Source organism: Anopheles stephensi, chromosome 2, assembly GCF_013141755.1.
Source record: "Anopheles stephensi strain Indian chromosome 2, UCI_ANSTEP_V1.0, whole genome shotgun sequence".
Taxonomy (NCBI): domain Eukaryota; kingdom Metazoa; phylum Arthropoda; class Insecta; order Diptera; family Culicidae; genus Anopheles; species Anopheles stephensi.
The window spans coordinates 62,079,137-62,103,740 of record NC_050202.1 but is presented as its reverse complement, the minus strand read 5'-3'; the positions used below and the strand labels follow the sequence as shown (position 1 = coordinate 62,103,740).

General features: G+C 51.6%; 6 protein-coding genes across 8 annotated transcripts; 2 read left to right on the top strand and 4 right to left on the bottom strand.

The window, feature by feature from the left end:
- Positions 1-15: 15 nt before the first annotated feature.
- Positions 16-1,916, bottom strand: LOC118506622 (protein maelstrom homolog). The gene is made up of 3 exons (XM_036043991.1): positions 1,620-1,916; positions 1,392-1,551; positions 16-1,327 (listed from the first exon to the last, which is right to left on the bottom strand). Exons 1-3 carry the CDS (start codon positions 1,737-1,739, stop codon positions 225-227), a joined length of 1,383 nt encoding a protein of 460 aa, XP_035899884.1. The 5' UTR covers positions 1,740-1,916; the 3' UTR covers positions 16-224.
- Positions 1,917-2,570: 654 nt separating this feature from the next.
- LOC118506620 (fatty acid synthase) lies at positions 2,571-10,647 on the bottom strand. Its single transcript, XM_036043988.1, has 5 exons — positions 10,041-10,647; positions 7,764-9,970; positions 5,102-7,679; positions 4,673-5,022; positions 2,571-4,602 (listed from the first exon to the last, which is right to left on the bottom strand). Exons 1-5 carry the CDS (start codon positions 10,305-10,307, stop codon positions 2,844-2,846), a joined length of 7,161 nt encoding a protein of 2,386 aa, XP_035899881.1. The 5' UTR covers positions 10,308-10,647; the 3' UTR covers positions 2,571-2,843.
- Positions 10,648-11,917: 1,270 nt separating this feature from the next.
- Positions 11,918-13,985, bottom strand: LOC118506619 (DET1 homolog). The gene has a single exon (XM_036043987.1). It carries the CDS (start codon positions 13,759-13,761, stop codon positions 12,013-12,015), a length of 1,749 nt encoding a protein of 582 aa, XP_035899880.1. The 5' UTR covers positions 13,762-13,985; the 3' UTR covers positions 11,918-12,012.
- A 434-nt stretch (positions 13,986-14,419) lies between these two features.
- Positions 14,420-19,227, top strand: LOC118506616 (DNA helicase MCM9-like). 2 transcript variants are annotated; one of them, XM_036043983.1, is made up of 2 exons: positions 14,420-14,694; positions 14,772-19,227. In XM_036043983.1, exons 1-2 carry the CDS (start codon positions 14,669-14,671, stop codon positions 18,004-18,006), a joined length of 3,261 nt encoding a protein of 1,086 aa, XP_035899876.1. In that variant the 5' UTR covers positions 14,420-14,668; the 3' UTR covers positions 18,007-19,227. The 2 variants fall into 2 exon arrangements, with proteins under 2 accessions (XP_035899876.1, XP_035899875.1); XM_036043982.1 differs by having other exon boundaries at positions 14,420-14,699.
- On the bottom strand, positions 18,085-21,758 carry LOC118506618 (GTP-binding protein Rheb homolog). Its single transcript, XM_036043986.1, has 5 exons — positions 20,978-21,758; positions 20,426-20,497; positions 20,128-20,335; positions 19,929-20,058; positions 18,085-19,831 (listed from the first exon to the last, which is right to left on the bottom strand). The coding sequence occupies exons 1-5, from the start codon at positions 21,024-21,026 to the stop codon at positions 19,742-19,744; spliced, it is 549 nt and encodes a 182-aa protein (XP_035899879.1). The 5' UTR covers positions 21,027-21,758; the 3' UTR covers positions 18,085-19,741.
- Positions 21,759-22,698: 940 nt separating this feature from the next.
- Positions 22,699-24,576, top strand: LOC118506617 (malate dehydrogenase, mitochondrial). Of its 2 annotated transcripts, XM_036043985.1 has the most exons (3): positions 22,699-22,886; positions 23,279-24,255; positions 24,333-24,576. In XM_036043985.1, the coding sequence occupies exons 1-2, from the start codon at positions 22,821-22,823 to the stop codon at positions 24,224-24,226; spliced, it is 1,014 nt and encodes a 337-aa protein (XP_035899878.1). In that variant the 5' UTR covers positions 22,699-22,820; the 3' UTR covers positions 24,227-24,255; positions 24,333-24,576. The 2 variants fall into 2 exon arrangements, with proteins under 2 accessions (XP_035899878.1, XP_035899877.1); XM_036043984.1 differs by having other exon boundaries at positions 23,279-24,576.
- The last annotated feature ends 28 nt before the right edge of the window (positions 24,577-24,604 follow it).

Sequence of the window (24,604 nt, the reverse complement as noted above, 5' to 3'; positions counted from 1 at the left end):
CAGCAACTTGTTAGAGGTAGTATAATTTTCGTTATTGTATTCAACATTTCAATTATAAACAGCAGTTTATTCATCACCTTAAATTGTATGCAGAAACAATTCAATGAGCATTACGGCCAGGCCGTTTCCTAAGAATAAAAAAAAATATAGTTCAACGCGTTGCCCTTCTCGGCAAGAGTCCATAAGATGCTAGAAATAATAAAACTATAGAAGAAAAATTACTCTTATTCATTGTTGACCACCCGGAATCTATAGGAACAATTTGGACAGCGCGTGAACTCTCGGTCGGATTTTGACCCAACCGAAAACGCGTCACCGTTACCATGGATCAAAGCATTGCCGCGAGGAGTCAAACGATAATCGCGTCGATCTAACCCATTCAAACTCAACCGTCCGACGCTCTCTGCGATGGATGCGTTTTCCGTTGCATTAAGCTGCACTTGGCTGGCAGAAACGCTTACTTCGTCGTCTCCTGCCCTGTCTGGCTTTATATTAATAGGCAAGTCTTCGATCGTGCCCGGTTCCGGTGGCAGAGAAGTAACATGGGTTCCGTAAGACACGAACGACATCGTACCATCGTTCAGTTGCTCGTTATTACTCGAAGCATCGTCATCGGAAATGGTATCGCTGGACTGGTTGCATTGATCTTCAACGTCCTTTTGGCCCGGCTTATGCATTCCCGGGACCAACGCAATACCCATGTCCGGGCAACAGTCGTATGAAATGCTGTACGCCCAACGGATGCACTGGGACAGGACACAATGCACTAGCAAGCTTCGAATCTCGTGATAATCGCAGCTGATGCCTTCCGTGTAGCTAAACACATCATCATCCAGCAGCTTTTGTGCCATATGCACCGTCCTGAAGGCCGATTTGTCGGGATTGGACCGTACCGAAACATGTTGCAGCTGCATATACAGTTCCGCTACGGAGCAAATGACCAGCGTCCTGTGATGCAGATGATCACCGAGAATGGCACAAAGCATACTGTGCACCGCCGATGTTTCCTTCGCAGCCGTGAACAGCATCGGAATGTCATGCTCTGCTTGGAGGAAGCTTATCAGTTTCGCTGCTATTTCTGCGTAATCCTGTACACCTAGCCCGTGCGGTGGTAGCGGCAGGGCATGAGTACCCTCCGAGTGCTGCAACGCTTCGTACGCCATACCGGTCGGAAGTTTCGCGTGATCGACGAGCATGTGAAACCGCTCTTGTACGCCCGACTGGAGGCTGTACTTAATCACACCAATTTCAGCCGGAATGTAAACATCATCGATCGTGCGGCAAAAGTATCCCATCGAGATCAGGTAAAAGTTTTCTTGCGCGAGTTCTGCAAACACAAAGCACGGGTTAGCTTAGAAACTTACCTTAAATAATCTTACCATTCCATTTACCATTTTCAGACACAGCCCTGTTCACCCGTTCCTGAAGAAGGTCTTTTGCTGCATCCTTTGCTTGGGCACGCTCCACCACCTTCTCTTCGAACTGCACTGTTGCATTTTGTGTCTTGTTTGCCATTGCATAGTATTGTTCACGTTGAGCAGCTTCCATTTTCTACAATATACGAAGTGGAATTACAGAAGAAAAAAAAACACACACACAAAGAGCGTATTCTATCTTACCGGCCAAATTTCTCCGGCATAGGGAGTCACTTCAGCGAGACTCTTAAATTTACGCCCTTTAGCTTCCTCGCGGGCTTTGTACTCCAACATAAAATAGAAAAAAGCGTTCTTTTTCGGCATTTTTACACGTTTTCTACGGGGTTCGCCGATGGTAGGTTATGCTGTGCGATTCCGTCTGATAAACCGGCACTGAACGATGCAACGGGAAGGTGGTTCCTGGAATATAAACAAATCTGTTTATTCGCGCTGTATGCCTGCCCCAGCATGACATGTGTGTGATGTGTGATGTGCCAAAAAACATATCTGCAGGGGTACTCGTCTTTGACGATCGGTTCATATTTACCTAAAGCGATCCCGGAAGCGAAGGACATAAATCGAAGAAAAATGGCTTATCACTAAAGGTTTTCCACTTGTTTTAATAAATATTTAGCATTTCTACACATTAATATAAACTTTCCTCGGATTTTTTTGACACGGAGAAATATTGGTAAAAAAGTTGAAAGACTACGACCCCTGCACAGCATTACCACAGTTCATTATGGCCATTTGTTGTTTCGTTGAGTCGCGACTGTGGTTGCTTTTGAATGCGGAATAGAATTGAAAATCAGAACGGGAGTACCGGCCAAGTAATTGCAGCTACAATAACGGTGTTTCTGTTTTTATGTTCAATATGTGAAATACTTACAGTAGATTAAGAGAAAATGTAAGATTATCAAGTGAGAAAGAATCGAGCCGACAAGTTCGAGTGCCATATCCGGGGTCCTTTGATGCGGTTTTCGAGGTCAGGTCCTGTTTGTGTGTTGGCAAGGACGAGACAACGGCTTATGGCCCATGGCCCAGTCGTAGCCAAAACCATGCCATTTTTTTAAAGGCATATTATCCAGCTGCTCACCACTAACTACTCCGAAATTTCTTTCACATTCAACAAGTCCAAAATAAAGGCTTAATGTGTTGAGGGTTTTGGTGTAAGATTTCTAAATGAAAATGTATTGCGATGATGTTTGTCGGTTTCGGTCGGATTCCCTAGCTATTGGTTGTACACTGACTTTGAACATGTAAACCCTCCAATATTGACCCCCCTCCCGCAAAAGTGAAGCAGTCCAACAGTGTTCATGGTCCTTCAAAACGGCTTCCCCAGCTTCCCTTAAACTAGCTTGTACGTGCCAAAAGGGCGCGCGGCACACACACACACACACACACACACCCGAACGGTCCGCTTGCTCCTTACTCCGCCACGGAGTTGCTCTGCAGGTACTTCTGGAAGCAGCGATCCGACTCGAGCACCGGGTCGGAATCGGCAATGATTTGTACGAGCTTCGGGTTGTCCAGCATGGTGATGTGGTTGCCCTCGACGAACTTCAGGCTCACCGTGCCGTCCGTGTATCGGGACAGATCGTAGTCCTCCTCGATGTCCACCACCGACACTTCTGTTGGGCGCACGAGCAGAATGGGCGACTGCACCGGTACCGGATTGTCGATATCGGTTTCGAGCGCAATCTTGATGCGATTGAACAGTGCCTTCGGCATCATGCGCAGGTACGCTTCGGAGTAGAGGTTCTGATCCTTGGACAGTTCGAGCAGCTTGTCGATGCGCTCGTCGAACGTGGTGCAGGACGCGAGCAGCGGCAGCACGTCCGTGTTTTCCTCCGGGAAGATCGTGTTCACAATGCCGGACGTCAGCACCACCTGTATGCTGTCGTCCGTGTAGTTCTCCGTCATCTGGTCGATGGCGAGCTTGCGCAGGAACTTGGGCGCACCGTCGATGAGCAGGATCTGGCCCCGCATGCCCGTCTCCTCGAGGATCCGGGCGAGCTCGAGCGTCACGAACGCACCGAACGAGTAGCCGACCAGGTAGAAGTGCTCCGTACCCTTGAAAACGTTTTCGATCAGCTCCGGTGCCAGGAAGCGGCCGATATCCTCCACCGTCGTCATGTCGATCGTGTGCGTCAGCTGGGTGATGAACGTGGGCAGCGACAGTTGGGCGGCAATGTTGTGCCACGCGTTACCCGCGACACCCTCGATGCCGGGCGTGAACAGAACGCACGCATTGTACTTCTTCGAATCGTTCTCCGACTGGAGGCGTAGTATCGTGTGCTGGCTGTTGAATTCATCGCCAAGATTGCGGAGCAGCATCGCCACACCAGTTGGCGTCTTTTCGTTCGCAAGCTTAAGCTTAACATTCTCGTCTGCGGCGGCCTTCGCTTCGGTCAGCTCCTGCAGCTTCATGAAGGTGAGCGAGCGCAGGTCCTGCGGCGTCAAGAACAGTTCGTACTCACGCTCAAGCGTCTGCTTAATTTCAACCGCCATCAAAGAATCCATACCCAGCTCGGACAAGGTCGTATCCATCGAGATCGATTTGATATCGCGAATGCTCATGATGTTCATCACTGATTCAATGATGTTCTCCTTGCCACTGGTGCGGACCCGTTTCTCCGCCACAACCATGCTGGCTACGATCGGTTCCGGTGTCGTTAGGAGCGGATCGAGCTCCTGCAGACAGGAGCTGATACGCTGCTGCAGTGTGCCACCGATCTCCATGTCAAGCTTGTCTTCCTGCATGTCGGCTACGAGGCCCACCTCTCCTACGGCACCCCACTGAACGGCCTTCGCTGGCAGGCCATCGGCCGAGCGACGCTCAATGATGCGCTCCATCACCGAGTTGGCCATACCGTAGTTACTCTGACCGGCATTACCTCTGCCGCAAGACACACTGGAGAATATGACGAAATACTCCAACTGTGGGCAGGTTCGACGGCTCACCTCATCCAGATACTGGGTCGCGATGGCTTTCGGTGCCATACACTCGCGGAACCGCTCGACGGACTGGTTCTCGAAGATGCCATCCCGCAGCTGCACGGCCAGATTGAAGATACCTCCCACCGGTCCGAGTTTGTTGGCGGTGTTGATCAATGCCTCACAACCGGCCCGTGTCGCAATGTCGTCCGTGCTGATCACCACCTTCACACCGTACGTTTCCCAGATCCTGCAAAGAGATAGGACCGTTAAAACTCGCTCCATTCCCATCACAACATGCAGTCGCTCGGTCAATTTACTTGATGCGATACAGCTGGTAAGGCTTGGAAAGGCCACGGCTCGAGCTGATGACCACTTTGCGACAGCCGCGCAGCACCAACCAGTCGGCCAACTCCAGCCCGAATCCGCCCAGCCCTCCGGCGATGACGTACGAACGGTCCGGATTGCAGTAGACACGCGGCAGATAGCTGATCGGAACCGAATGTTCGTCGCTCGGTGACTCGCGCACCTTTAGCAGCACCTTGCCAACGTGCTTACCACTGGCCAAGTATCGGAAAGCTTGCTCAATGTCACCGGCAGCAAATACGTTCGTCTTGAGCGGTACGATCACGCCACTCTTGATGTCCTTGTCGAGCATGTTGCGCAGAACCTGGTCAGAAATGGAGGAAGACGCGCGATTAGTTTGCCCTTGCAACAGAATCGTAAGCTCATTTTATGCCAGCCATTACCATCTTCTCCTCAGGCGGGGCCGTGAACAAAAAGTCTACCAACACGGCGGTGAAAGAGAGCGCCCGCAGGAAACGGTTCAGGCCGAGCTTCGAATCGTTCGCCATGTCGTATTTGCCAATCTCCAAGAATTTGCCGTACTTGCCCAGACAGCGTACCGACGCCTGCAGCTTATCGTCCGCCAGCGAGTTCAGCACGTAGTCCACGCCCTGCCCATTCGTGCGCAGCATAATCATTCGCTCGAAGGACGTATCGCGCGAGTTGCCGATGTTGTCCGCCTTCAGCTGGGGGAATGTTTGGAGCAGGAAATCTCTCTTCGCGTCCGTACCGACGGTCGTGAACACTTCCAGCCCGTACGCGAGACAGACACGGATAGCTGCCAACCCGATGCCACCACTGCCGGCGTGGATCAGGATCGACTGACCCTTCTGGATGTGTGCGTTGATGAAGAGCGCACAGTACACGGTAACGTACACGACCGGCACGGTAGCGGCCTCTTCCAGGGTCCACTTTTCCGGCACGGTCCAGGTTAGGGTGTCATCGCACGCCACGTGCGTGGCCATTGCGCCGGTCGTTACCATGCCCATGATACGGCGTCCCGTTTCCCCGATGCCGGAGTACTCGAAGCCCAGCTCGCACTGCTGCTCGACACGCGACAGATTCGCAAAGTCCGACGAAAGCTTGCCGGTGGCAAACATCACGTCGCGGAAGTTGAGCGAACTGTACACCACCTTCACCAGCTCGCCCTTCGGACGGCCGTGATTGAACGGGCCGCTAAGCCACGTCATCGAGGACAGATCACCCTTGACGAGTGCGTTCGCGTAGCAATGGTTGCGTCGCGGTTTCGATTCGATCTCCTGAATGAGCTGCAGGTGGCGGAAGCTGCCCCACCGTCCCTTGCGGTACACGTTGATGGCAAGTCCGAGTTTCAGCTGGCTTTTGAATACGGCATTGTCCAAATCGAACACCGGTGCGGCCGGATCGTCCACAAAGACGCAGCTCACCATACCACCGTCCGGTTCCTTGCGAATACAGTTGATAAGCCCCACGATGCCAGAATTGACATCGCCCTGTGAGACTGCAATCACCGGGCCTGCTTTGATCGCTTCCTTTAGCGTCGTGATCCACTCGTACCGATCGTCCATCGGTGGAATACGGACAATCGTGGGTACGGCCATAAACTTGCGCTTGATGCGCTGCATCAGGACAAGTGTTTCGTGGTCTGGCACGGGGAAAACGGCAAGCAGCTGAAAACCGGCCGGTGGGACAATGCTATCCACGACCAGGTTGGCCGCTTCGCGACTCAGCACGTAACCGCTCTCGTGTAAACTACCGACCGACTCCTCCACAAACTCTGGCCGTCCAAGACAGTTGGTCGAAATGAGGAACAGAGAGTTAGTTTGGGTGGACAGCTTACCGTCCTCGACGTGCACACCGCCCAGCGATAGCTGCTGCTTGCTCAGGAACATCAGGTCCGCCGTTACGAGCGGCAAATCGCCCAGCGCGTCGGCAAACAGGGGCGTAATGGGAGCGCTCTCGCCAAAGTCCACCTCCACCACCTTCACCTTCGGCACGGGAATGTTCTCCAGCGCAAGCTGCACACAGACCCGAATGGCATCGGCCTTCGAGAGTGTGGGTGCGGGCAGGTGCGAGATGAACTGGTACGACTCCAGGACCGGAATACCCGGCGGCTTACGGCGCGCAACCGTACTAGCCTGCAATCCGACGATCTCGATACCACCACAGCGGATTGTGTTGAGCACGCGGGAGTTCTTGAACTCAAACACCTGGCTGCCCTCCTCCATCGTGTTCGCGATCGCCAGGTGCATACGCGGATCGATGCGCATTCGTTCGATGCAGGTCGGAATCATCAGTGTACGGGTGTCCTTGCCGATGATGCAACACTGCAGCAAACAGTCCAGGAACGATACCCAGTTCAGCTCCCAGTTGATCTTTCCGACAGCACTGTCCGATCGGGCTTCCAGCACCGACCGGAAGGCGCCACTGTAATGGTAGCCACGCAGGCGCAACTCCTTGTAGAAATCGCGCGTACCCAACACTGGCATATCGTTTGCCGGTGGGTCCGGAATTTCCGACAGCGTAATGTTCTCCACGTGACGCACGTACCCGGTGACGACGGCGGCCGTACCTTCGGTAATTTCGAACCGGCCCGTACCTGGCTGAAGCATCACCGTAAACTCGATCTCCTGATCTTTCGTAATGGAGGTGGCGCGCAGGAACTTTACGTCCTCGAACTCTACCTCCAGATCGAAGTACATGGGACCCTTGACCATGGCCAATGTTTCCCAGGCCAGATGGAGGTAGGCGGTCGCCGGGAACAGGACGCGGCCGTCGATCACGTGCCCGGCGATGTAGCTGTAATCCTCATCGTTGAGCTTAATCTTAACCCGCCGTTCGCCGCTCTTGGTCGATTTTTGCATTTCGAACTTGGTCACAAACCAATCCTCCGAGTGGTCCCAGCGGATGAGGTGCGAAATCATCGGCGTACCTCGGGACACCGGGAACTCCACCGATGGGTAGAGCCGGGCCGCCGGAATATCTAACCCGTTGATGTAGAGTCTGAAATGGGCAAGGAAGGGTTTCCGTTAGCAAAAAAAAGATCTAACCGGGGGCACGCAGCTGCAACCCCGCCGTATTACTCACTTTCCAAGCGCATTAAACATGTACTGCACGTTGTCCTTGTTGCCACGCTTGGTCAACCCAATGTGGATGGCGTTTGGCATGGATTTCTTCAGGATCGCCTGCAGCAATCCGTGCGGCGCGATCTCGATCGTCAGCGCATTGTTCGGAAGCAGTGCGGACGTTTCCTCGAACAGGACCGGGCTGAGCAGGTTGTTGGTGTGATAGTGCGCGGACGAGAACTGGCTTTCGGTCTGGTCCCACCGAATTTTCGGTACCGACGAGCTCAACCACTTGGCCGATCGTTTCTTCGGCTCGGGAATCACCTCGTTCAAACGGGCCAACAGTCTCGGGCCCATCTCGGCGATGTACTTGCTGTGGTAGGGAATGTTCGAGCAGGGAACCTCCTTGGCAAAGATGCCCTTCTCGGTGAGCTGCGCCACGAACGCTTCGACGTTTTCCTTCGGTCCCGAAATCGTGCACGAGTCCGGTCCGTTGTGGCAGGCCACCTCGATGCCCGGCGGCAGCATGGTGCGTATTTTGCGGAATCCAAGCCCCACGGCTGCCATCGAACCGAACACGGTTTTAGTTTCCAAACTGGCCATACCGCGGGAGTATGCGGACAGGATCATCTGCTCCGCAGTGAAGCACCGGTCGGCGTAAGCGCAGCCGAGCTCGCCCACCGAATGTCCGATCACAAAGTCCGGTTCGAGATCGAGCGATCGCAGCACATCCACGATACCGATTTGAACGGCGGCAATGCCCACGAACGAGTGCAGAATGTTGTCGTACTTGCAGCTCTTCGACGTGAGAATCTCGATCAGGTTGAGGCCACGCTTTTCCAGCACCCGGTGGCAGTGGTCGATCGCCTGCCGGAAGACCGGGATCTCCATCAGCGATGTGCCCATTTCGCTCCACTGTGAGCCCATACCGCTGAACACCCACACCAGCGGCCGCTTCAAGCCGGTGTAATGCTGTGTGTCACGCCCCAAGCAGATCGCGTTCTCCGTACCGTCCTTCGCGTACAGCCCATACCCGCGGAACACATTGCCAGGGATGGATTCGCTCTGCACGTTGTGCAACAGCGCAACGTACTCCGCGTCCAGATGCCGGTTGCTCATGTCCGTCAGAACCGCATCGATCGCCTCCTCCGTACGGCCGGACCACGTGATCAAGCGGGGCAGATTATCGGTCGGAAGGCCATGGTTAACCTTCTCCTTGGTGTTACCGTACAGCAGGGCGTGTGCGTTGGCCCCGCCAAACCCGAACGAGTTCACCGCAATCAACGGCCCATCCAGTGGTTGCGTTTCGGCCACCACCTTCAACCGACCCTCCACCAACGACGGGATGTCGCGACGAATCTCGCGGAAGTTAATGTTGGGCGGGATGAGCCGTGTCTCCAGCGCCAGAATACACTTGATGACCGAACAGATGCCGGAGCTAGACTCCGAGTGACCGATGTTCGACTTGACCGATCCCACCGGCAGCGGCTTCTTGCGGCCGGTGCAGAAAATCTTATCCAATCCAGCACATTCCTCAGGATCGCCGACCACCGTACCCGTGCTGTGTGCCTCCACGTAATCGACCGTGGAAGGGTCGAGCTGGATCTCGTGGTAGAACTCGGACAGCAGCTTGCGTTGCATCACACCCGACGGATAGGTGATGCCCTCCTCCTTAAACCCATCGCAGTTCGTCTTCGAGTAGACGACGTTCGCGTACACCCGCTTCGCGTCCTTCGCCTTCTGCAGGTACATCACACAGACGGCTTCGGAGCGCGTGTATCCCGACGCGTCCTTATCGAACGGGCGACAGTACCCATCGGCGGCCAGCACACCGAGCCGAGCGAACTGCAACGTTACGTACGGATGCAGCAGCAGGTTCGAACCGCCGACAATCGCCGCATCACACTCACCGTTCCGGATAGCGTTGAAGGCACAGTCCAGTGCGTACATCGAGCTACTGCAGGCCGTGTCCAGCAGGAACGAGGGTCCATTCAGACCCATCGTGTACGAGATGCGGTTAGCCATCATCGCACGGGAGCACCCCGTAATGCCGAACCCACCGGACGAGATCTTCTCGTAGAACCAGGTTTTCTCCGACTCGGCAAAGCAAGCCCCGACGAACACGCCCGTTCGGGAGCCGCGCAGCGACTTGGGATTAACGCCCGCATCGATGGCCGCTTCGTACGCATGCTCCACCAGTATACGACACTGCGGATCCATCGTGTGTGCCTGCGTCGGGGAAACGAAACCGCGTATCAGGCAATTATCCCGGCGAGCTACGGAACCGTTACCTGCTTACCTGCTTGAAGTGCACACCGAAGAACGTTGCGTCGAACTTCTCGAGATTGTTCACCTTGCCCATGCGGCGCGGGATTTCCACGTTGCTGTGCCTCCAGCGCGTCTCCAGATCGTCCACCATGTCGATCTTGTTGAACAGATTGTAGCCGTACTCCTTCACACTGTTCGAGTTGGGGAAGCGACCGGCAATGCCGGAGATGACGATCTCGTCTCCCGGGCAGGGCGGTTTGGCGCGGAACGCCAACGCATCCGTGTCCTTCGATTCCATTTCTGCCAAAACTATGTTCACTCTGCTTGTTCAAGCTGCGCTGTGTCCACGGTCGCGTTTTCTCTTCGCAATCACAAGCTATAATGTTTAAACACCGTTTTTTCTTCCAATTGGTTCACTGTGTCCACTCACTCTGCCCCGCAGGACTCACGGGCGATTTTGCGCAGCGATACGAGGGCACTTTGATGAGGCACTAAGTTCGGTAAGGATCCGTCTCTAAGGATTCGAAGTTGGCAATGTAGTAGCACACACCATCCACAGCACTGTAACGCACCACCATCAACGAACAAAACACACTTCCAAGCTGGCAGGCCACGGAGCTGCAAGTGAACGGCCGTTCCAGTGTTGGGCGCTAGTTTTATAGCAGTCCGCTTTTCCGGCCGGCAGCGGGAACATCCAGAATACGCCGTGGACAATTAGGAGCGAGGGAGACAGAGACGCTCAAGTTTAGCGTCCAGTGGAAAGGTTTTCGTTAAACCGTCGTCATTTGCAATTCCGCATCTGATTAAAAGCCATCCACCATTTCATTAACCACGGTGACCGCTAGCGCACTGCACGAGGAGCCACGGATATCCCGGCCGGTAGGCCGTCCTAAACGCCCGTTTCGTGTGGGAAAGAATTTGTCCTACCTTTTGCTTTGATCGTGAGATCGTCCAAACAAGGTATCTCCCTAGCATAATTAGTTACCTAACCCAATATACTACACAGTGTTCTAGAACTCATTCGCGCGCAAGTATTGCTGCCATTTTTATTTTACCGCTTGCCCATCGAGTGTTGCGCCTTCGCATCATTATGCTCAATTCACTTTCACAGTTCCATTGCCTTTTCATACGCGCTTATGCACCATTTATTCCGCCGGACATTATAAATTACCGGGGCAGTGAAGACGCGCCCTGCTGGTCGGGTTTGTGGCGGCAGGCAGGCAAGATTTACATAGAACACGTGATAATAATCAATCGAAGGGATGGGCGACCACCACGCATACGGTATCGGTTTAACAGCTTTACACCTTGTGTAACCCATTGACACTGACCTTTAAAGGCGGCCAGCGCTGCTGCTAGACGCGCAACTGGGGATGGTAAACTGCTTCGTTACAGCGATTACAACCGCCTTTACGGTAACGGACAAATTGACAACTTTAAGTTGCAGAGCAATCTCCAACGAGAAGCTAGCGAGCATCAGGATCAGGATTCTGGGAATAGTATCCAAGCTAGCTGGCAGTTGCGAAATTCAACAACAACCAGCGCTAACGATTGTGCGCAAGGGTCGCATCGTGTGGGGCCTTCCCACAAGAAACTCCAGTACCACCAGCACCATGTTTAACCCCGAAAACGTCAGGCCAACGTTATCATAGGTCAACGTTCGGTTGGTTTGGTTTCGGTAAGTGCGTCCATGTTTTTCTTTCGAATTTTAGTGCGGCGGCATTCTTTGCGCCTGCGTCCACTTATTCCATTTGCATGAACACCCTTTCCGGTAGGCACGATCGGTTTTCGAACACCCCATGTCAATTGACGCCAATCCGGAAGGAGACGCACAAAACATTCCACACTCGTTGCGTTGCGTAATTCTTTGCTGGGCACAAACTGATTTAAAAAAAAGCATTAGAAGTGTTTGTTTTTGTTCCGTTCGATTCGGGAAACGCGTTAATTCGAATTTATTCTATCTAAAGTTGAACAATGTTTTCCATTTCTCTCACACTCCTGCGTTACGTCTTCTGCTGGGGCCACACGTGATTCGGGTTCGCGCTCGGCACATGCCGCAAATGGAAGTTGGCAATGTAGTCCGTGTTGATGCGCTGCACGCTGATCGCGAACGGTTCGGTCGGGTGGAAGATAAAGGCCACCAATCGTCGCAGCCCCGGATGGGGCGTTATCTGGTGTCCCATGCCGGCGTAGATGCGAAACTTGAGCAATCCCGAATCACGCGCGTAAAATCGGATCGGAAACTCGGCGCACGCCTTCGGCCGTTCCATCGCCGATACCCACTTGTCGTCGTAGCTGAACAGCCCCAGATCGAGGTACGGGGAGCTCGTGTAGCTTTGCGCACTGATCGGCAGCTGGGCAAGGATGCGCTTCGTTGCCTCGGTCTCGCTGCCCCCGCGTGCCCCAATGATGGTCTGCTTGAAGCGGGTGTGCAGCAGCCGGCTGTAGAGATTGTTGCTCGGCGAGCAGGTGAACGGTGTCCGGTGGCTGTGGGAAGCGTTGCGAAAGCTATCGCAAAAGTTCTCGTAAAGCTCGAGCAGCTGGGTCGATTGGTTGCTGTACACGGCGATGATCTGCATGTCCCAGATGTGGTACACCACAAACATCGAGTACTGGCTGTTCGGTTCGTGTGCCTTCAGCGTGACGACGTCCTCGTGCGCGTACTTGATCAGCAGCAGATCATCGTCGAGCAGCTGCATTTTCCACATCCGCAGATCCTTGTACTCGTCGAACCGGCGGTAAAACTTGCGCAACGCCAGACTATCCTCGCCACTGTCTACCTGCGCCTTGGCCTGCCGAAACAGAAACACCAGTATGCGGTGCTTTAGGCTGTTGATGGTGGGCTCACGGAAAGCGCGCGGTGGTGGCGGTGCACTGCCCCGCTCCATCAGGAACGCACTGGTGTAATACCGCTCATCCTCACCACTGCAGAACCGTCCGATCGTACGCTCCGGAAAGAACATTCCATCGGCGATCGAGAAGATGTACATCGACTGATGGTGGATGGATAGAATCGCGAGCGTGCTGTTGTACAGATACACGCCCTGATTGTGGGACAGTATGATCTTGTCCACGCGGAAGTCGCGCGAATGCGAGATGCGTCCAAAGTGCAGATCGATAATGTACAGTGTGTAGTCCTCGAGCGGACAGCCAGCCGTCGGCTTGATGACCTCATTGTTCGTGTACAGCTCGTAAAAGTTGGGACGGTTTTCTTCCGGAATGAAGGACGCAGCTCCCACGATCACGTAACGCCCATCGTGCGTGAACAGGCTACACTCCCGGTTGAGATGTTTCTCGTGATTCTCCAGGTTTACCACATGCTTCAGCTTGAACAGTTGGTCGAAGATTTTCGCTCGTATAACGCTACTGTACCCGGGTTCGTAATCCGCCATCAGCTCGGTATCGTCCCAGCTGCTGAGCAACTCTCCGGCCGCCGCACATCCTTGAAATTCGTAAATTTCCAACGCTGCCTGGTCGGATGAAAACGCTATCAGATACTTGCCGTCCGGACTGAACTTGCGTAGATAACACGGCGGCCGTTCCACATTAACGATCGTTAGGTTCGGATACACGTTCTGGTACAGCTCGCGGATAGCGTGCTGTGGAGTTCGGTGCCGATGACCCGTTTCCCTGTTCCGCAAACGGTGCACAATGTTTTGCGAGCGTAACCGGCGGAATCGGATGCGTTCTGTGCAGAAAGCGTCGGGAACATTGCCCTGCACCACCTCGGGCTCCATCTCAAAGGTGTGCATATGAACTTTGCCCGGTCGGTTCCAGCGGGACTGTTGGCCGATAGAGGTATCCAGTTTGAGGCAATGCTAGCTTATGTATGTATGAATGCACTGTTCACTGGGCCATTCCGTTGCAATCGAATGGCGAAATTTATTGCAGCGTTTTGTTTGGCGTTTGTGTGCAAATCTTTCTTTACGCTCCGTTCACTGTTTACTTCAACCCCTTGCACAATGTAAACAAGCCAACGATTGACAGATCATTTTGACAGTTCGGGCAGGCTATGCGCATTTGACAGCGAAGACCGTTTTCGCGCGGCAGCAAGGTGTATGTATTTAGAAGGTGGATTTTTATCGATTTGACAGGGCGACATTTTAGTCGAGTTATGTCAGAGTTTGTTTACAAAAACATATGGTATGGGGCAACAAAGATGAACAAACAGCCTCGTTTCTCAATCCCTTGAGCAATTTCGCTAATTTATGGGTCATCTTCGCATATCAAATATTGTCCCACAGAGGATTGAAGAGATTTGGTTGCATTTTTCGTCAAAAAATCGCAAACGATACCACCACCGGCGCCTCCTCCGACGCTGCCATCACTCTTCTCAATACCCTTCCCCTCGATCACCACGGAACTATTATGTCAGGTCGAGAAATGTCAATTTGCTCTAAACAACTCTACCTTCTATATCCATATACCTTGCGCGGCAGGACGAAAGTTGAATTTGTTTTTCCTATTTATTGGCCTTTCCATGCAGGATCATCGCGTTGTTTTTAAGTCCCTTTTTTGTTAGATGTTGATTCCACCTTCGTTTACTGCTCCTATTTATTGTGTGTGCATTTATTATACAACAATTCAACCTTATTGCCATGGAAGCATACCTGAAACAGTATCACGATCAGGAGATCACCGATCTGCTAAACAATTCCGATGATTTGCTGCACGTGTCCATCCATGTAAGGTAAGTGGAATTGTTTGGTAAAAAAAAGCATCCTAATAAGGCCATTCTCCAATGGTTGCTGCCTTCCTACAGCTTAACACACCTGCAGCGCAAAGCACCGCAACTGTTTGCGCGGATCTTTCACGACACGGAAGCCGAGCTGGTACGATGGAACGACTGTTTGCTTCGTGCGCAAAAGTCGCTCATCGAGGGTAATCTCTTTCTCGAGCCGGGGTTTCAAATCAAGCAAAACTGCCACGTACGTTTCGTGAATGTACCGGTGTCACCGGCCGAGCTTCGAAAGACGGCCTACCCGAACAATGAAAGCGTCGGTCAGTTTCTGCAGGTAAAGGGTAGTGTCATCCGTATGACTTCTAGCCGATTCCTGGAGTACAAACGGGAGTATGCATGCACTCGCTGCAAGCAAAAGGTGCTGATCGAGGCAGAGTACAGCAAGTCGTACGTTTTCGAACCTCCGGGACCATGCCCGAACGCGCGTGAAGCCGGCTGTCGCGGGCAGCTGCAGCCAGTTTCGGCACAACCCCAGCCCGAGCTTTGTCGAGACTATCAGGAGATTCGTATCCAGGAGATAATGAGCGAACGGAACGTACCGGCTTCGCTGGTGGTGACGCTGGAAGACGATCTTGTGGATAGCTGCCAGCCGGGTGATTGTGTGACCGTTTGCGGTCGTATTGAGCATCGCTGGAAACCTCCGGTCGTTGGCCGGCGAACGGAGGTGACAATCGCGATGCGCGCCAACAGCGTTACCAAGGAGGAAAGCAAAGCTAGCTGGGCGAAAGACTTGCCCGAGCATTTGCTGTGTGTGCAGGCCGAGTGGCAAGAGGTTTTGCGTGAGATCGGTGAACTGGCGGCACGCGATCTGTTGGTTCAATCGATCGCTCCCGCCATCCGCGGTATGTATCCGGTGAAGCTGGCGATAGCGCTTGCATTGGCTTCATGTACGGAGCGAATCGTTGAAGGCGACCAGCAGGCCACAGTCCGAGGACACTCTCATCTGCTGTTGGTCGGTGATCCGGGGCTAGCCAAATCGCAGCTGCTAAAGTTTGCTTCGGAAATTGCAAGTCGCGCGGTGTACACCACCGGTATGGGTTGCTCATCGGCCGGGCTAACGGCTGCCGCGGTTAAGGATGAAGGAGAGTGGCAGCTGGAGGCCGGTGCACTCGTCCTAGCCGATGGCGGAATATGCTGTATCGATGAGTTTAATCTGATGCGCGAAACCGATAAAGCCTCCATACACGAAGCAATGGAGCAGCAAACGATCAGCGTGGCCAAGGCGGGTATGGTTTGCAAGCTGAGCACACGGTGCGTCGTGCTGGCGGCTACCAATCCGAAAAATCTCTACACAATGTCCGACGGCGAGGGTACGTCGGCGGCGAACATTGGCATTGGCGGACCGTTGCTGTCTCGTTTCGATATGGTGATGATTTTGCGGGACATTCGGGCACCCGATTGGGATGCGGACATTGCCAATCATCTGCTCGCGCTGGCCCTGCTGGACGAGGATCGGGAGTGCTTCGAGGGCGCGAATGGTAACCGATCGGAGCGCATCGCTCATTGGGAATTGGAAAAGCTGCAGCTTCATTTTGCCGCCATCAAGGACATTCATCCAACGGTGTCCCATGAGGCAAACTTGATTCTCGGCGCGTACTACAAAGCCTGCCGATCGGACCCGTACAGAGATCCCACGCGGACGACGGTACGGCTGCTGGACAGTTTGTTCCGATTGGCGCAGGCACACGCCCGCTTGCTGTTTCGCAGCGAGGTAACTCCGATCGATGCGATCACGATCATTCAGCTGATGGAGGCGAGCTGGGGCTTTGGCAAAATCGGTATACCGATTTACAATCTTATTAAAGCACCGCTTCCACTTGGCCCGGAACAAAGCTTCATCGATCGGCTGCTGAATTTGCTAAATTTGCACGATGCCGTGCAGGATACGGCCACGGTGCGACCGATCGATGCGACCATACTGCGCCGCTATCACCGGGAAATGATCGAGAAACAAAGGCGAAAGCAGATGGAAAAGCAGCACCAAGCCAATCCGGAAGGCGGACGAATGGGGTACGATCCAGAAGCAAGAACGCAACAGACGATCATGTCTACGTTAACTACGGTAGACGAATTTCAGGAACAGCAAAAAACTTCTTCAGTATCGCCACCGGCTCCGACTCATTCAAAGTACGCTTTAAACATACGGGCAAATTTGAAAAAGCTACGCAAACCTACCACCACCGACCCTGCTACGGAAGAATCTAATCCAAGAGGAGCCAAAAAACGCAAACGTCCAGCAAACGAGGTCGATGAGGATCCAACGTTGAAAGCACCGCTGGATGAAGCTGCGGTAGGAAATTTGCTTGGCTCCTTGAGGAAGCATTTTGTGGAATCGGAGCCGGAAACACTTTCACCGCAGGCGTCGGTCCAAACGGCGAGCCAAACCCAAAGCAAGGACGCTTCTTTTAGTGCACTGCTGGACACGAGTCAGATATTTGACGACGACGACGACGATGAGGATCCTACATCCCGTTCATCACTAGCGCCGCTTGAAAAACAGGTTGTTCCGGAAGCCCTAACAAAAGTAGTTCGTTCAAAGGACACTTCTTCCGGGGGACAATCTAGTGTCACTCCCACCCGTAAGGCACGAAATGAATCGTTCAGTGCACTCCTTGAAGACGGTGCAAATAATAGCAGATTGCTCAATGAGGATATTGAGTTCGATGATGAGTTAAACCTAGCGTTGGAAAATGGTGCCAGCGCTGAGAAAGTTTGCGCACCGCTAGCCGACACCATACCGAACACGATTGCCAATACGGGATGCAGTAGCGGTATAAGCAGTCAACCGGAAGTGGATACCAGCGCTGAACGTTCCGTGTATCAGATAAAGCGATCCACTCAACGGAGACAGCCCACCAGCAGTCAGCGTTCAACTGGCACGCAGCTGCCTACCGAACCGGATACAGACGATTTGCTTAACTTTGAAATAGAACCCTCGGGAGAGTTTCCACTGCTCAGTGGGTCTGCTGGCGACGAGCCCACTCCCTCCTATCGGCCCGGATTACGCACTCAGACGCGTCAAAAATTGCACCAGTTCGAGTTTCAACCGAAGCGACCCGTTGATGCTGCTGCCCGTTTGGAGGAGGATGACAGTGCGTACGATTCAATGCTGCGTGATAGAACCGTACGAAAGGAAGGACAAGCTACTCAGGGGCTTGAAATTGCCGCTACTACTACTGCTACCACTACTACTTCACAGTACAGTGGACTAGCCGATGAAGACGTTGAACTAAATCTATCCGATATTGAGCTGTAGCAAGAGAGGGGTACACCAGCACCACCTCCGATGTAAAACCAACGGCTGTGATATTTATTTGTGAGATGTTTTTTTCCGTTTCACATTATAAAATTCAATTGCATTTTTGTTTGTATTTACTCTTCCTTCCCTCTTCTGTTGACCGTTGCGCTTTCTGAAACGATCGCGGCCATTTTAAAACTATGTCTCTGATGTTTGAAATTAAAGGAAAAGAAACCAAGTGAACTGAAACAACCCCCTTATTGCTACACTATATAATTCGTTCCTCTTGTGCTAGGCGAACGTTAGGAAGCAGACGAATGCGTGTCTTGCTTTTCTATACCCCCAGCCTGGAATTTCTGTGACCTGTGTCGCTGTTACTGTGTTACAAATTCCAACATGCGTTCCCGCGATCACCGCTACGGACGACGGAATGACCGAGCTGGTGCCGCAGTTCAATGCTTTGATAGATGGGCCAATGCCAATAACCACTTACACCGCACCGCAAGTTTTGTTCGTCCCGATCAGTCGATCTAATTTACGCTTACGTTTGTTCTTTCTTTCTCTCCAGGTTTCCCAGTCGTTCGTAAAATAGTAAAATGAACACATCTTTTGCAACAACATTTGCTTTAACGCCCGCCAAAGTTCGAACTGACCTAACTGTCTGACCTAAATTCTGCAGTTCGAATGAATCGATGATATAACGCAGATTAATCTGCATGTGCTCTGCCACATTGCGAGTGCTACTCTAGTCAATTCTGTTCCTCCTGCTAGTGCTGTGAGACAGTAAAATGAGACACTGTCTTTGTAAGGTACATCTAATGGTGTATAAATGTGTTGCAGGGAAAAATACATCTATTTAAGTGTTTCTGAACTTTGCAATGTTAGCCATTTGCGGTCAAACAAACTATATTTTCAAATACTTCACCCTATTAGTGATACCGGTGATGACCAAATTTCCGGATCGAAATGAAAGGATAAGAAATGTAAAAAGTGTTTGCTTCTGCTATTCTGATTCCGGAAATGGAAAAGATGCTTAAGCAATTCCAGTTTCCCCCGATCGTTTCATTTTACACTGGAACGCACCCGATTTGCGCCACCTGTTGGATGTATTCGTCTTCCGATTGTGAGTCACACTAAGCTATTAACTCAATCTTTCGATCATCCTGAACAGTTTTGAGCATGATGATGGAACACAGGAACAAGCTAGTTTATAGCTTATCGTGTGGGGTAACAAACAAACAAAAAAAGACAGCTCGGAAAATTCGGAGGACATGATGGGCATGGATATGCTGCCCCGCGATCATTCGTGATCATTTCCGTGGTGTATCATCCTAGCGGTTGCGATTAAACAAGGAGCAGCTGAAATTATCAATCTGTGTGCGTTTCAAATTGTTTTCTTATTTTGCTTTTAAACCATTTTACATATTTAAAGATGCCACTGCGCTCTATACATTCCTTTAAGTTGTTACGTGTATGTACGAAACAAAAGAGACCAGAAACAATCCTCTCCTGCCAATCGCTGCGCTGTGTACGCACCGATATCGATTGTAATATGTGGTGAATAAAAACAACATTCATTCCATTGCGGGGGGGGAGGCCACTTGCCGACGTTACACGCTGCCACTGCTAATGGTACGCGCTCTACACTTACAGTTTACGGTTGCTGGAGGTGGGTAAGGTAAGTTCGTCGTCTACCATACCGTACCGGGGTATATATGCGTAACACCTGAGACCCGTGGTTCCGTTGAGTTGTTCAGGAAATGGTACAGCTGCTCTTCTCACTCGTATTTCCATTATCACGCTCTATCTGTGCAATCAGCAGGGAGAATACATCGTTCACGGACTGTAGAGGAAAACGGAATGAACATGTATTAATAACGTTTCCCCCTTTGGACACCGTTGCTGCCCATCGTGCGTGTGCTGCCTCTTTGTCGTTTTACCTCATTCTGCTTGGCAGAAGTTTCCAAAAACTGTGCCTTCCACGAATCGGCCAGCTTTCGTCCCTCTTCCATCGGCACGGCACGCTCCTGATGTAGATCTGTTTTGTTGCCCACTAGCACAACCGGAACGCTAGAAGCAAACGACACGAACACCGAATGTTAGCCACTCGCCGTGTGCTGCTCTCCCCTGTCCACTTACTATGCCTTGCCCATCATGTCGAGCAGCTTTTCGTAGATGATCTTTATCACTTCGAACGAGCGCTGGCTAGTGATCGAGTAGACCAGCACGTAACCATGGAAATCCATGCTGTACTGCGCGGGAAAAATGCTATACTCGTCCTGTCCGGCCGTGTCAACCAATCGTATCTCATAGTCGGTCTGGTTGATGCGGGTCTTTTTCGTAAATGCTGGTGGGTTGGTGAAAAGAAAGAAATGATGTAAAACATAAACTGTTCACTGTGTGCTGTAGACGCGACACGATGGAGCGGTAAACTTACTATTTTCAATGGTAGGATCATACGAATCAACAAACTGTCCTTCTACGAACTGTATACTAAGCGAGGATTTCCCTAGAATGTGCAGATTAAGAAAACAAAATAGAAAACGTTAGCAAAACATGCTCATGAAACATTGACGTTCAATGATTACGGTTAGTTAGCTTTGCTAAATATGCTCGAAACACCCCCAACAATCCGCGACCGCGATGATTCATGATCCTACTAAGGATACCACCGCCAAATGTAGGTAATTAGATCGGCTTGCTCGTTTCATTGATAAATGTCACGCTCGTCGCGATGACGCACTGCTCGCACTCTTTCGCTTTGCGCTGGCGACAGACAGCCGGCGTGAGGGCGCCTGTGGAACTGAAGTACGGCATTGTTTTCAATGCGAGAACGTAACTTCCGCCAAAGCCATTACTCGATCTCGATGTACTCCACGGGTGTTGCGTTCCTCCTTTCGGGCGATTTTTTTGCGAATGACCTCGCTCCTCCGGGTCAACTGTGCAATAGGCAAGATAAAGAGATGTTGTTAGACACAGCATTACCTACCTACGGAACGGTAGCCCATCATGGCCAAATTTCGCTGCTTGTACGTCATGGTGGTAGAGTTTCCGGGCGATTCCTTTTTGCTGCTCTAGCTGATCCGGCACTGCTTCCTACGCCCACTCTCCCCGCTTAAACAGGTGTCCGTCCTTCCTTTGCCGAGGAATCGCTCGATCGAATAGACCCGCAAAACAGAACCTGTGCCCGCTACTGCACTCGACTCGAAAACATGCAACGCAATAATCGAAACACAGCAGGCAAACGGCCCCAGACAGGTTAGCGGGATAACGCGTCAGAAAATATCACCACGGTTCGTGCTGTGTGTTCCGGCGAGGAAATTAGCCAACGCAATAATTGGGACTAGCTATGGGCGAAGATGTGTACGAGGTTCAGGTACGATTTTTTCTCACGATGCCCACAGCAGCTTCACTTTCGGTCCTCTCTACTACTCAAAATATCAAGCGAGCAGCAGCAACAGCAGCAGCAGCAGAGCCAACAAAGGGATTGGCACCCAGCTGATTTCTTATGGCGTTTTCGATAAGCAGGCACGGAACTGTACGGTATCAATTTGAAGCACGACCACGATGATGATGATTCTGCGCACGTTATTCTTGCTTTTGCTGGTTTAGTGTGCTCAGAAATGAACAGAATTATTCGCTGAAGATGGCTGATTTATCAGTGTCACGGCAAGAGCCAATTCAAAGTACGACTGATTTTGTATTGGATCATGGCATGGTGTTGTGTATGTATGTGTGTGTGTGTATATGCTGTTTGCAAAGACAGTGGGCGAGTGGGTGCGTGTTTTGATACCAGTGTTGCCATCCAGTTGTAGCAAAGCAAAAAATAATCCACGGCCTTTTTATTTAATTCACTTATTTTAAATTCACCAGATTTATTGATAGAAATTCATGCACTGTTTCGGTTTTATTTTGAGTGCCGCGTAGCGAGTAATTTATTGTTTCTTTTGAATTGTTTATTTGCTCAAACAGACAGCTGTCCCACTGTCATCTGTCAGTTGGAGTGGAATTTTTCTAGATCCGTCCGATTTGACGTTAAACGACCCGCTTCCGCATACCCGCACTTGCGCATCCGCCGATTACTACCGTAGGCGAAAATCTCTGTATCAACTCCAAAGTGAGTTGAGAGGAGGTGTCGGAATAGCGATTTCTCGGTCGGACATTTTGAAAAAATTTTTGACGTTTACTTGACTGAAATGTAAACAAACTGCGGTCAAGCATTCTTTGTTGGTCAAGCAAGTGATCTCTAGCATACATTGAATAAGCTCGATCTGCTGTGCTCTTGATGATTTTTTGCTTGCAGATCGGCAAAAAAGTGGAATGATCCTATATCTCGGATCTTCCAATAGTTCGGGGATGCAAACCGGCTCCGTCTATGACGCCGATACAGTCAGCTGCCCTGTCCATATAGGCGCAGAATCGTTACCACCAAAAACAGTTATAAATATAATACAGAATCACCTCAGATAGCACTGACACACTACAATATCTTGATATCTTCACTTGATCTAAGCTTTCCGAACGATATTGAACAGCAGAATGGAAGAAAACAAATCATATAATGATGTTATTGCTTCGAGAATGATAAACAACACATATGACCAGCTGATTCAATGCGGTCAAGTAAACGTCAAACTGGTCCTGGTCTTCTACTTCTTTCCATGTGTCAAAACGGGCTTTTTACGGCACCTCCTCTCAACTCACTTTGATCAACTCGCAGCAGGTTGCCAGTGGACCAGCCAGTTCCGAATCATCAGCCCGCAGCTTAATCTCGCAGAGTCTGCCACCCGAGTCGATCATCCCATTTGTCGCCGCCAATCGATAGTGAAGAGATGTTTGCCCGTGCCGTGAAAACTGCCGCCTGCCAGGGTGCGAAGAACTTTTCCACCTCGAGCCAGGTAAGCTAGCCGATTGGCGTGGTGTAGATAATCGGTGATGAAATGCGTTTGCTGGAAAATGCACGAAAGGTGACCTTCCGATCTTTTTTCGCGCCTTGACATAATCGCGACCTTCTCAAGGCAACTGAGAAAAGAGTACGCCAGTGTGTGTGTGTCTGTGCGGATTGTGCGCGTAGAGAAATGAGAAAAGAATTTGCCAACTGTGTTTTATGCTGGGTAGTGCGCTATGGCGGGATGGCAAAAATGTGTTTACGTAATATGATGATGGACTTTTTTGTTCGTAGGTAGTGTGAACTAGCTGTTGTTTTAGGGAAACTAGATAAGAGATAAGCGTTGCGGGTACCATGGATAAGGTTTCAATGTGTTTCTTTTCCCTTTTTTTCGCCTTTTAGAACAATGTTAAGGTCGCTGTGTGTGGAGCATCGGGCGGTATCGGCCAGCCTCTGTCGCTGCTGCTGAAGAACAGCCCACTGGTGACGGAACTGTCGCTGTACGATATTGTGCACACTCCCGGTGTTGCTGCGGATCTGTCGCACATCGAAACCCAGTCGAAGGTCACGGGATACAATGGACCGGAAAATCTGGAGAAGGCTCTGAAGGGTGCTGACATCGTCATCATTCCGGCCGGTGTGCCCCGCAAGCCCGGCATGACCCGCGACGATCTGTTCAACACAAACGCTTCGATCGTACGCGATCTGGCCGCCGGTTGCGCCAAGGCCTGCCCGAAAGCCCTTATCGGTATCATCTCGAACCCGGTCAACTCGACCGTTCCGATTGCCTGCGACACACTGGAAAAGGCCGGCGTGCTGGACCCACGCCGTGTGTTCGGTGTCTCCACACTGGATATCGTGCGTGCCAACACGTTCGTCGGCGAGGCGGCCGGTGTCGACCCGCAGAAGATGAACGTGCCCGTTATCGGTGGACATTCGGGTGTCACGATCATCCCGGTGCTATCCCAGACGAAGCCAGGTGTGAACTTCCCGCAGGATAAAATCACTGCCCTCACGGAACGCATCCAGGAGGCAGGCACGGAGGTGGTAAAGGCGAAGGCCGGTGCTGGATCGGCCACGCTTTCGATGGCCTATGCAGGTGCTCGGTTTGCGCTCGCGCTCGCACGAGCAATGAACGGTGAGCAGAATGTGATCGAGTGTGCGTACGTCCGTTCGGACGTGACCGAGTCCAAGTACTTCGCGACTCCGCTGCTGCTCGGCAAGAACGGCCTGGAGAAGAACTTGGGCCTGCCGAAGCTGAACGCGTTCGAGCAGGAGCTGCTGAAGAAGGCCATCCCGGAGCTGAAGAAGAACATCCAGAAGGGAGAGGACTTTGTTAAGAAGAACTAAATACATGTGTGGAAATTCACTACGACGAGGTAGCTACGTAGATCGGTTCTTTTAGAGCATTTTCTTTTTGCTTTTCCATTTGAACTCAATCCAACTGGAACGAAAGTTTTCCTTAGTTCTCGTAGCTACAAGCGATCCTCTGAAACATTGGACAAAAAAGAAAACCACGAAAGCCTCACGCCAACACAAACAACTGCGGCCAGTATGAAGAATTGCACGTCTTTTGAGCGAACCTGAGTGTAATTCTAATCAGTCTGCTACCAGTGACGGAACCGCCATAGTGTGTAGAGACAGCGAGTTGAAGATACAAAATAAAGTGTAATTTATTTGGTACAAATTAGCACACTTAATTAGCAGTGTTCGGTTGTCTGTTTCGTG

What these genes read in the sequence shown, in the direction of transcription:
- LOC118506622 (XM_036043991.1), bottom strand. Translation starts at nt 1,739, where the DNA reads ATGCCGAAAAAGAACGCTTTTTTCTATTTTATGTTGGAGTACAAAGCC. An exon ending in ATGCCGGAGAAATTTGGCCG is followed by an intron (nt 1,552 to 1,619) that starts GTAAGATAGAAT and finishes CGTATATTGTAG; the next exon opens with AAAATGGAAGCTGCTCAACG. An exon ending in CAGGGCTGTGTCTGAAAATG is followed by an intron (nt 1,328 to 1,391) that starts GTAAATGGAATG and finishes TTGTGTTTGCAG; the next exon opens with AACTCGCGCAAGAAAACTTT.
- LOC118506617 (XM_036043985.1), top strand. Translation starts at nt 22,821, where the DNA reads ATGTTTGCCCGTGCCGTGAAAACTGCCGCCTGCCAGGGTGCGAAGAAC. An exon ending in ACTTTTCCACCTCGAGCCAG is followed by an intron (nt 22,887 to 23,278) that starts GTAAGCTAGCCG and finishes TTCGCCTTTTAG; the next exon opens with AACAATGTTAAGGTCGCTGT.
- LOC118506616 (XM_036043982.1), top strand. Translation starts at nt 14,608, where the DNA reads ATGGAAGCATACCTGAAACAGTATCACGATCAGGAGATCACCGATCTG. An exon ending in CACGTGTCCATCCATGTAAG is followed by an intron (nt 14,700 to 14,771) that starts GTAAGTGGAATT and finishes GCCTTCCTACAG; the next exon opens with CTTAACACACCTGCAGCGCA.
- LOC118506619 (XM_036043987.1), bottom strand. Translation starts at nt 13,761, where the DNA reads ATGCACACCTTTGAGATGGAGCCCGAGGTGGTGCAGGGCAATGTTCCC.
- LOC118506620 (XM_036043988.1), bottom strand. Translation starts at nt 10,307, where the DNA reads ATGGAATCGAAGGACACGGATGCGTTGGCGTTCCGCGCCAAACCGCCC. An exon ending in CCCCGCCTGAGGAGAAGATG is followed by an intron (nt 5,023 to 5,101) that starts GTAATGGCTGGC and finishes ATTTCTGACCAG; the next exon opens with GTTCTGCGCAACATGCTCGA. An exon ending in TACCAGCTGTATCGCATCAA is followed by an intron (nt 4,603 to 4,672) that starts GTAAATTGACCG and finishes ATCTCTTTGCAG; the next exon opens with GATCTGGGAAACGTACGGTG.
- LOC118506618 (XM_036043986.1), bottom strand. Translation starts at nt 21,026, where the DNA reads ATGACGTACAAGCAGCGAAATTTGGCCATGATGGGCTACCGTTCCGTA. An exon ending in GACATGATGGGCAAGGCATA is followed by an intron (nt 20,059 to 20,127) that starts GTAAGTGGACAG and finishes GTTTGCTTCTAG; the next exon opens with CGTTCCGGTTGTGCTAGTGG. An exon ending in CTTCTGCCAAGCAGAATGAG is followed by an intron (nt 19,832 to 19,928) that starts GTAAAACGACAA and finishes TTTCCTCTACAG; the next exon opens with TCCGTGAACGATGTATTCTC.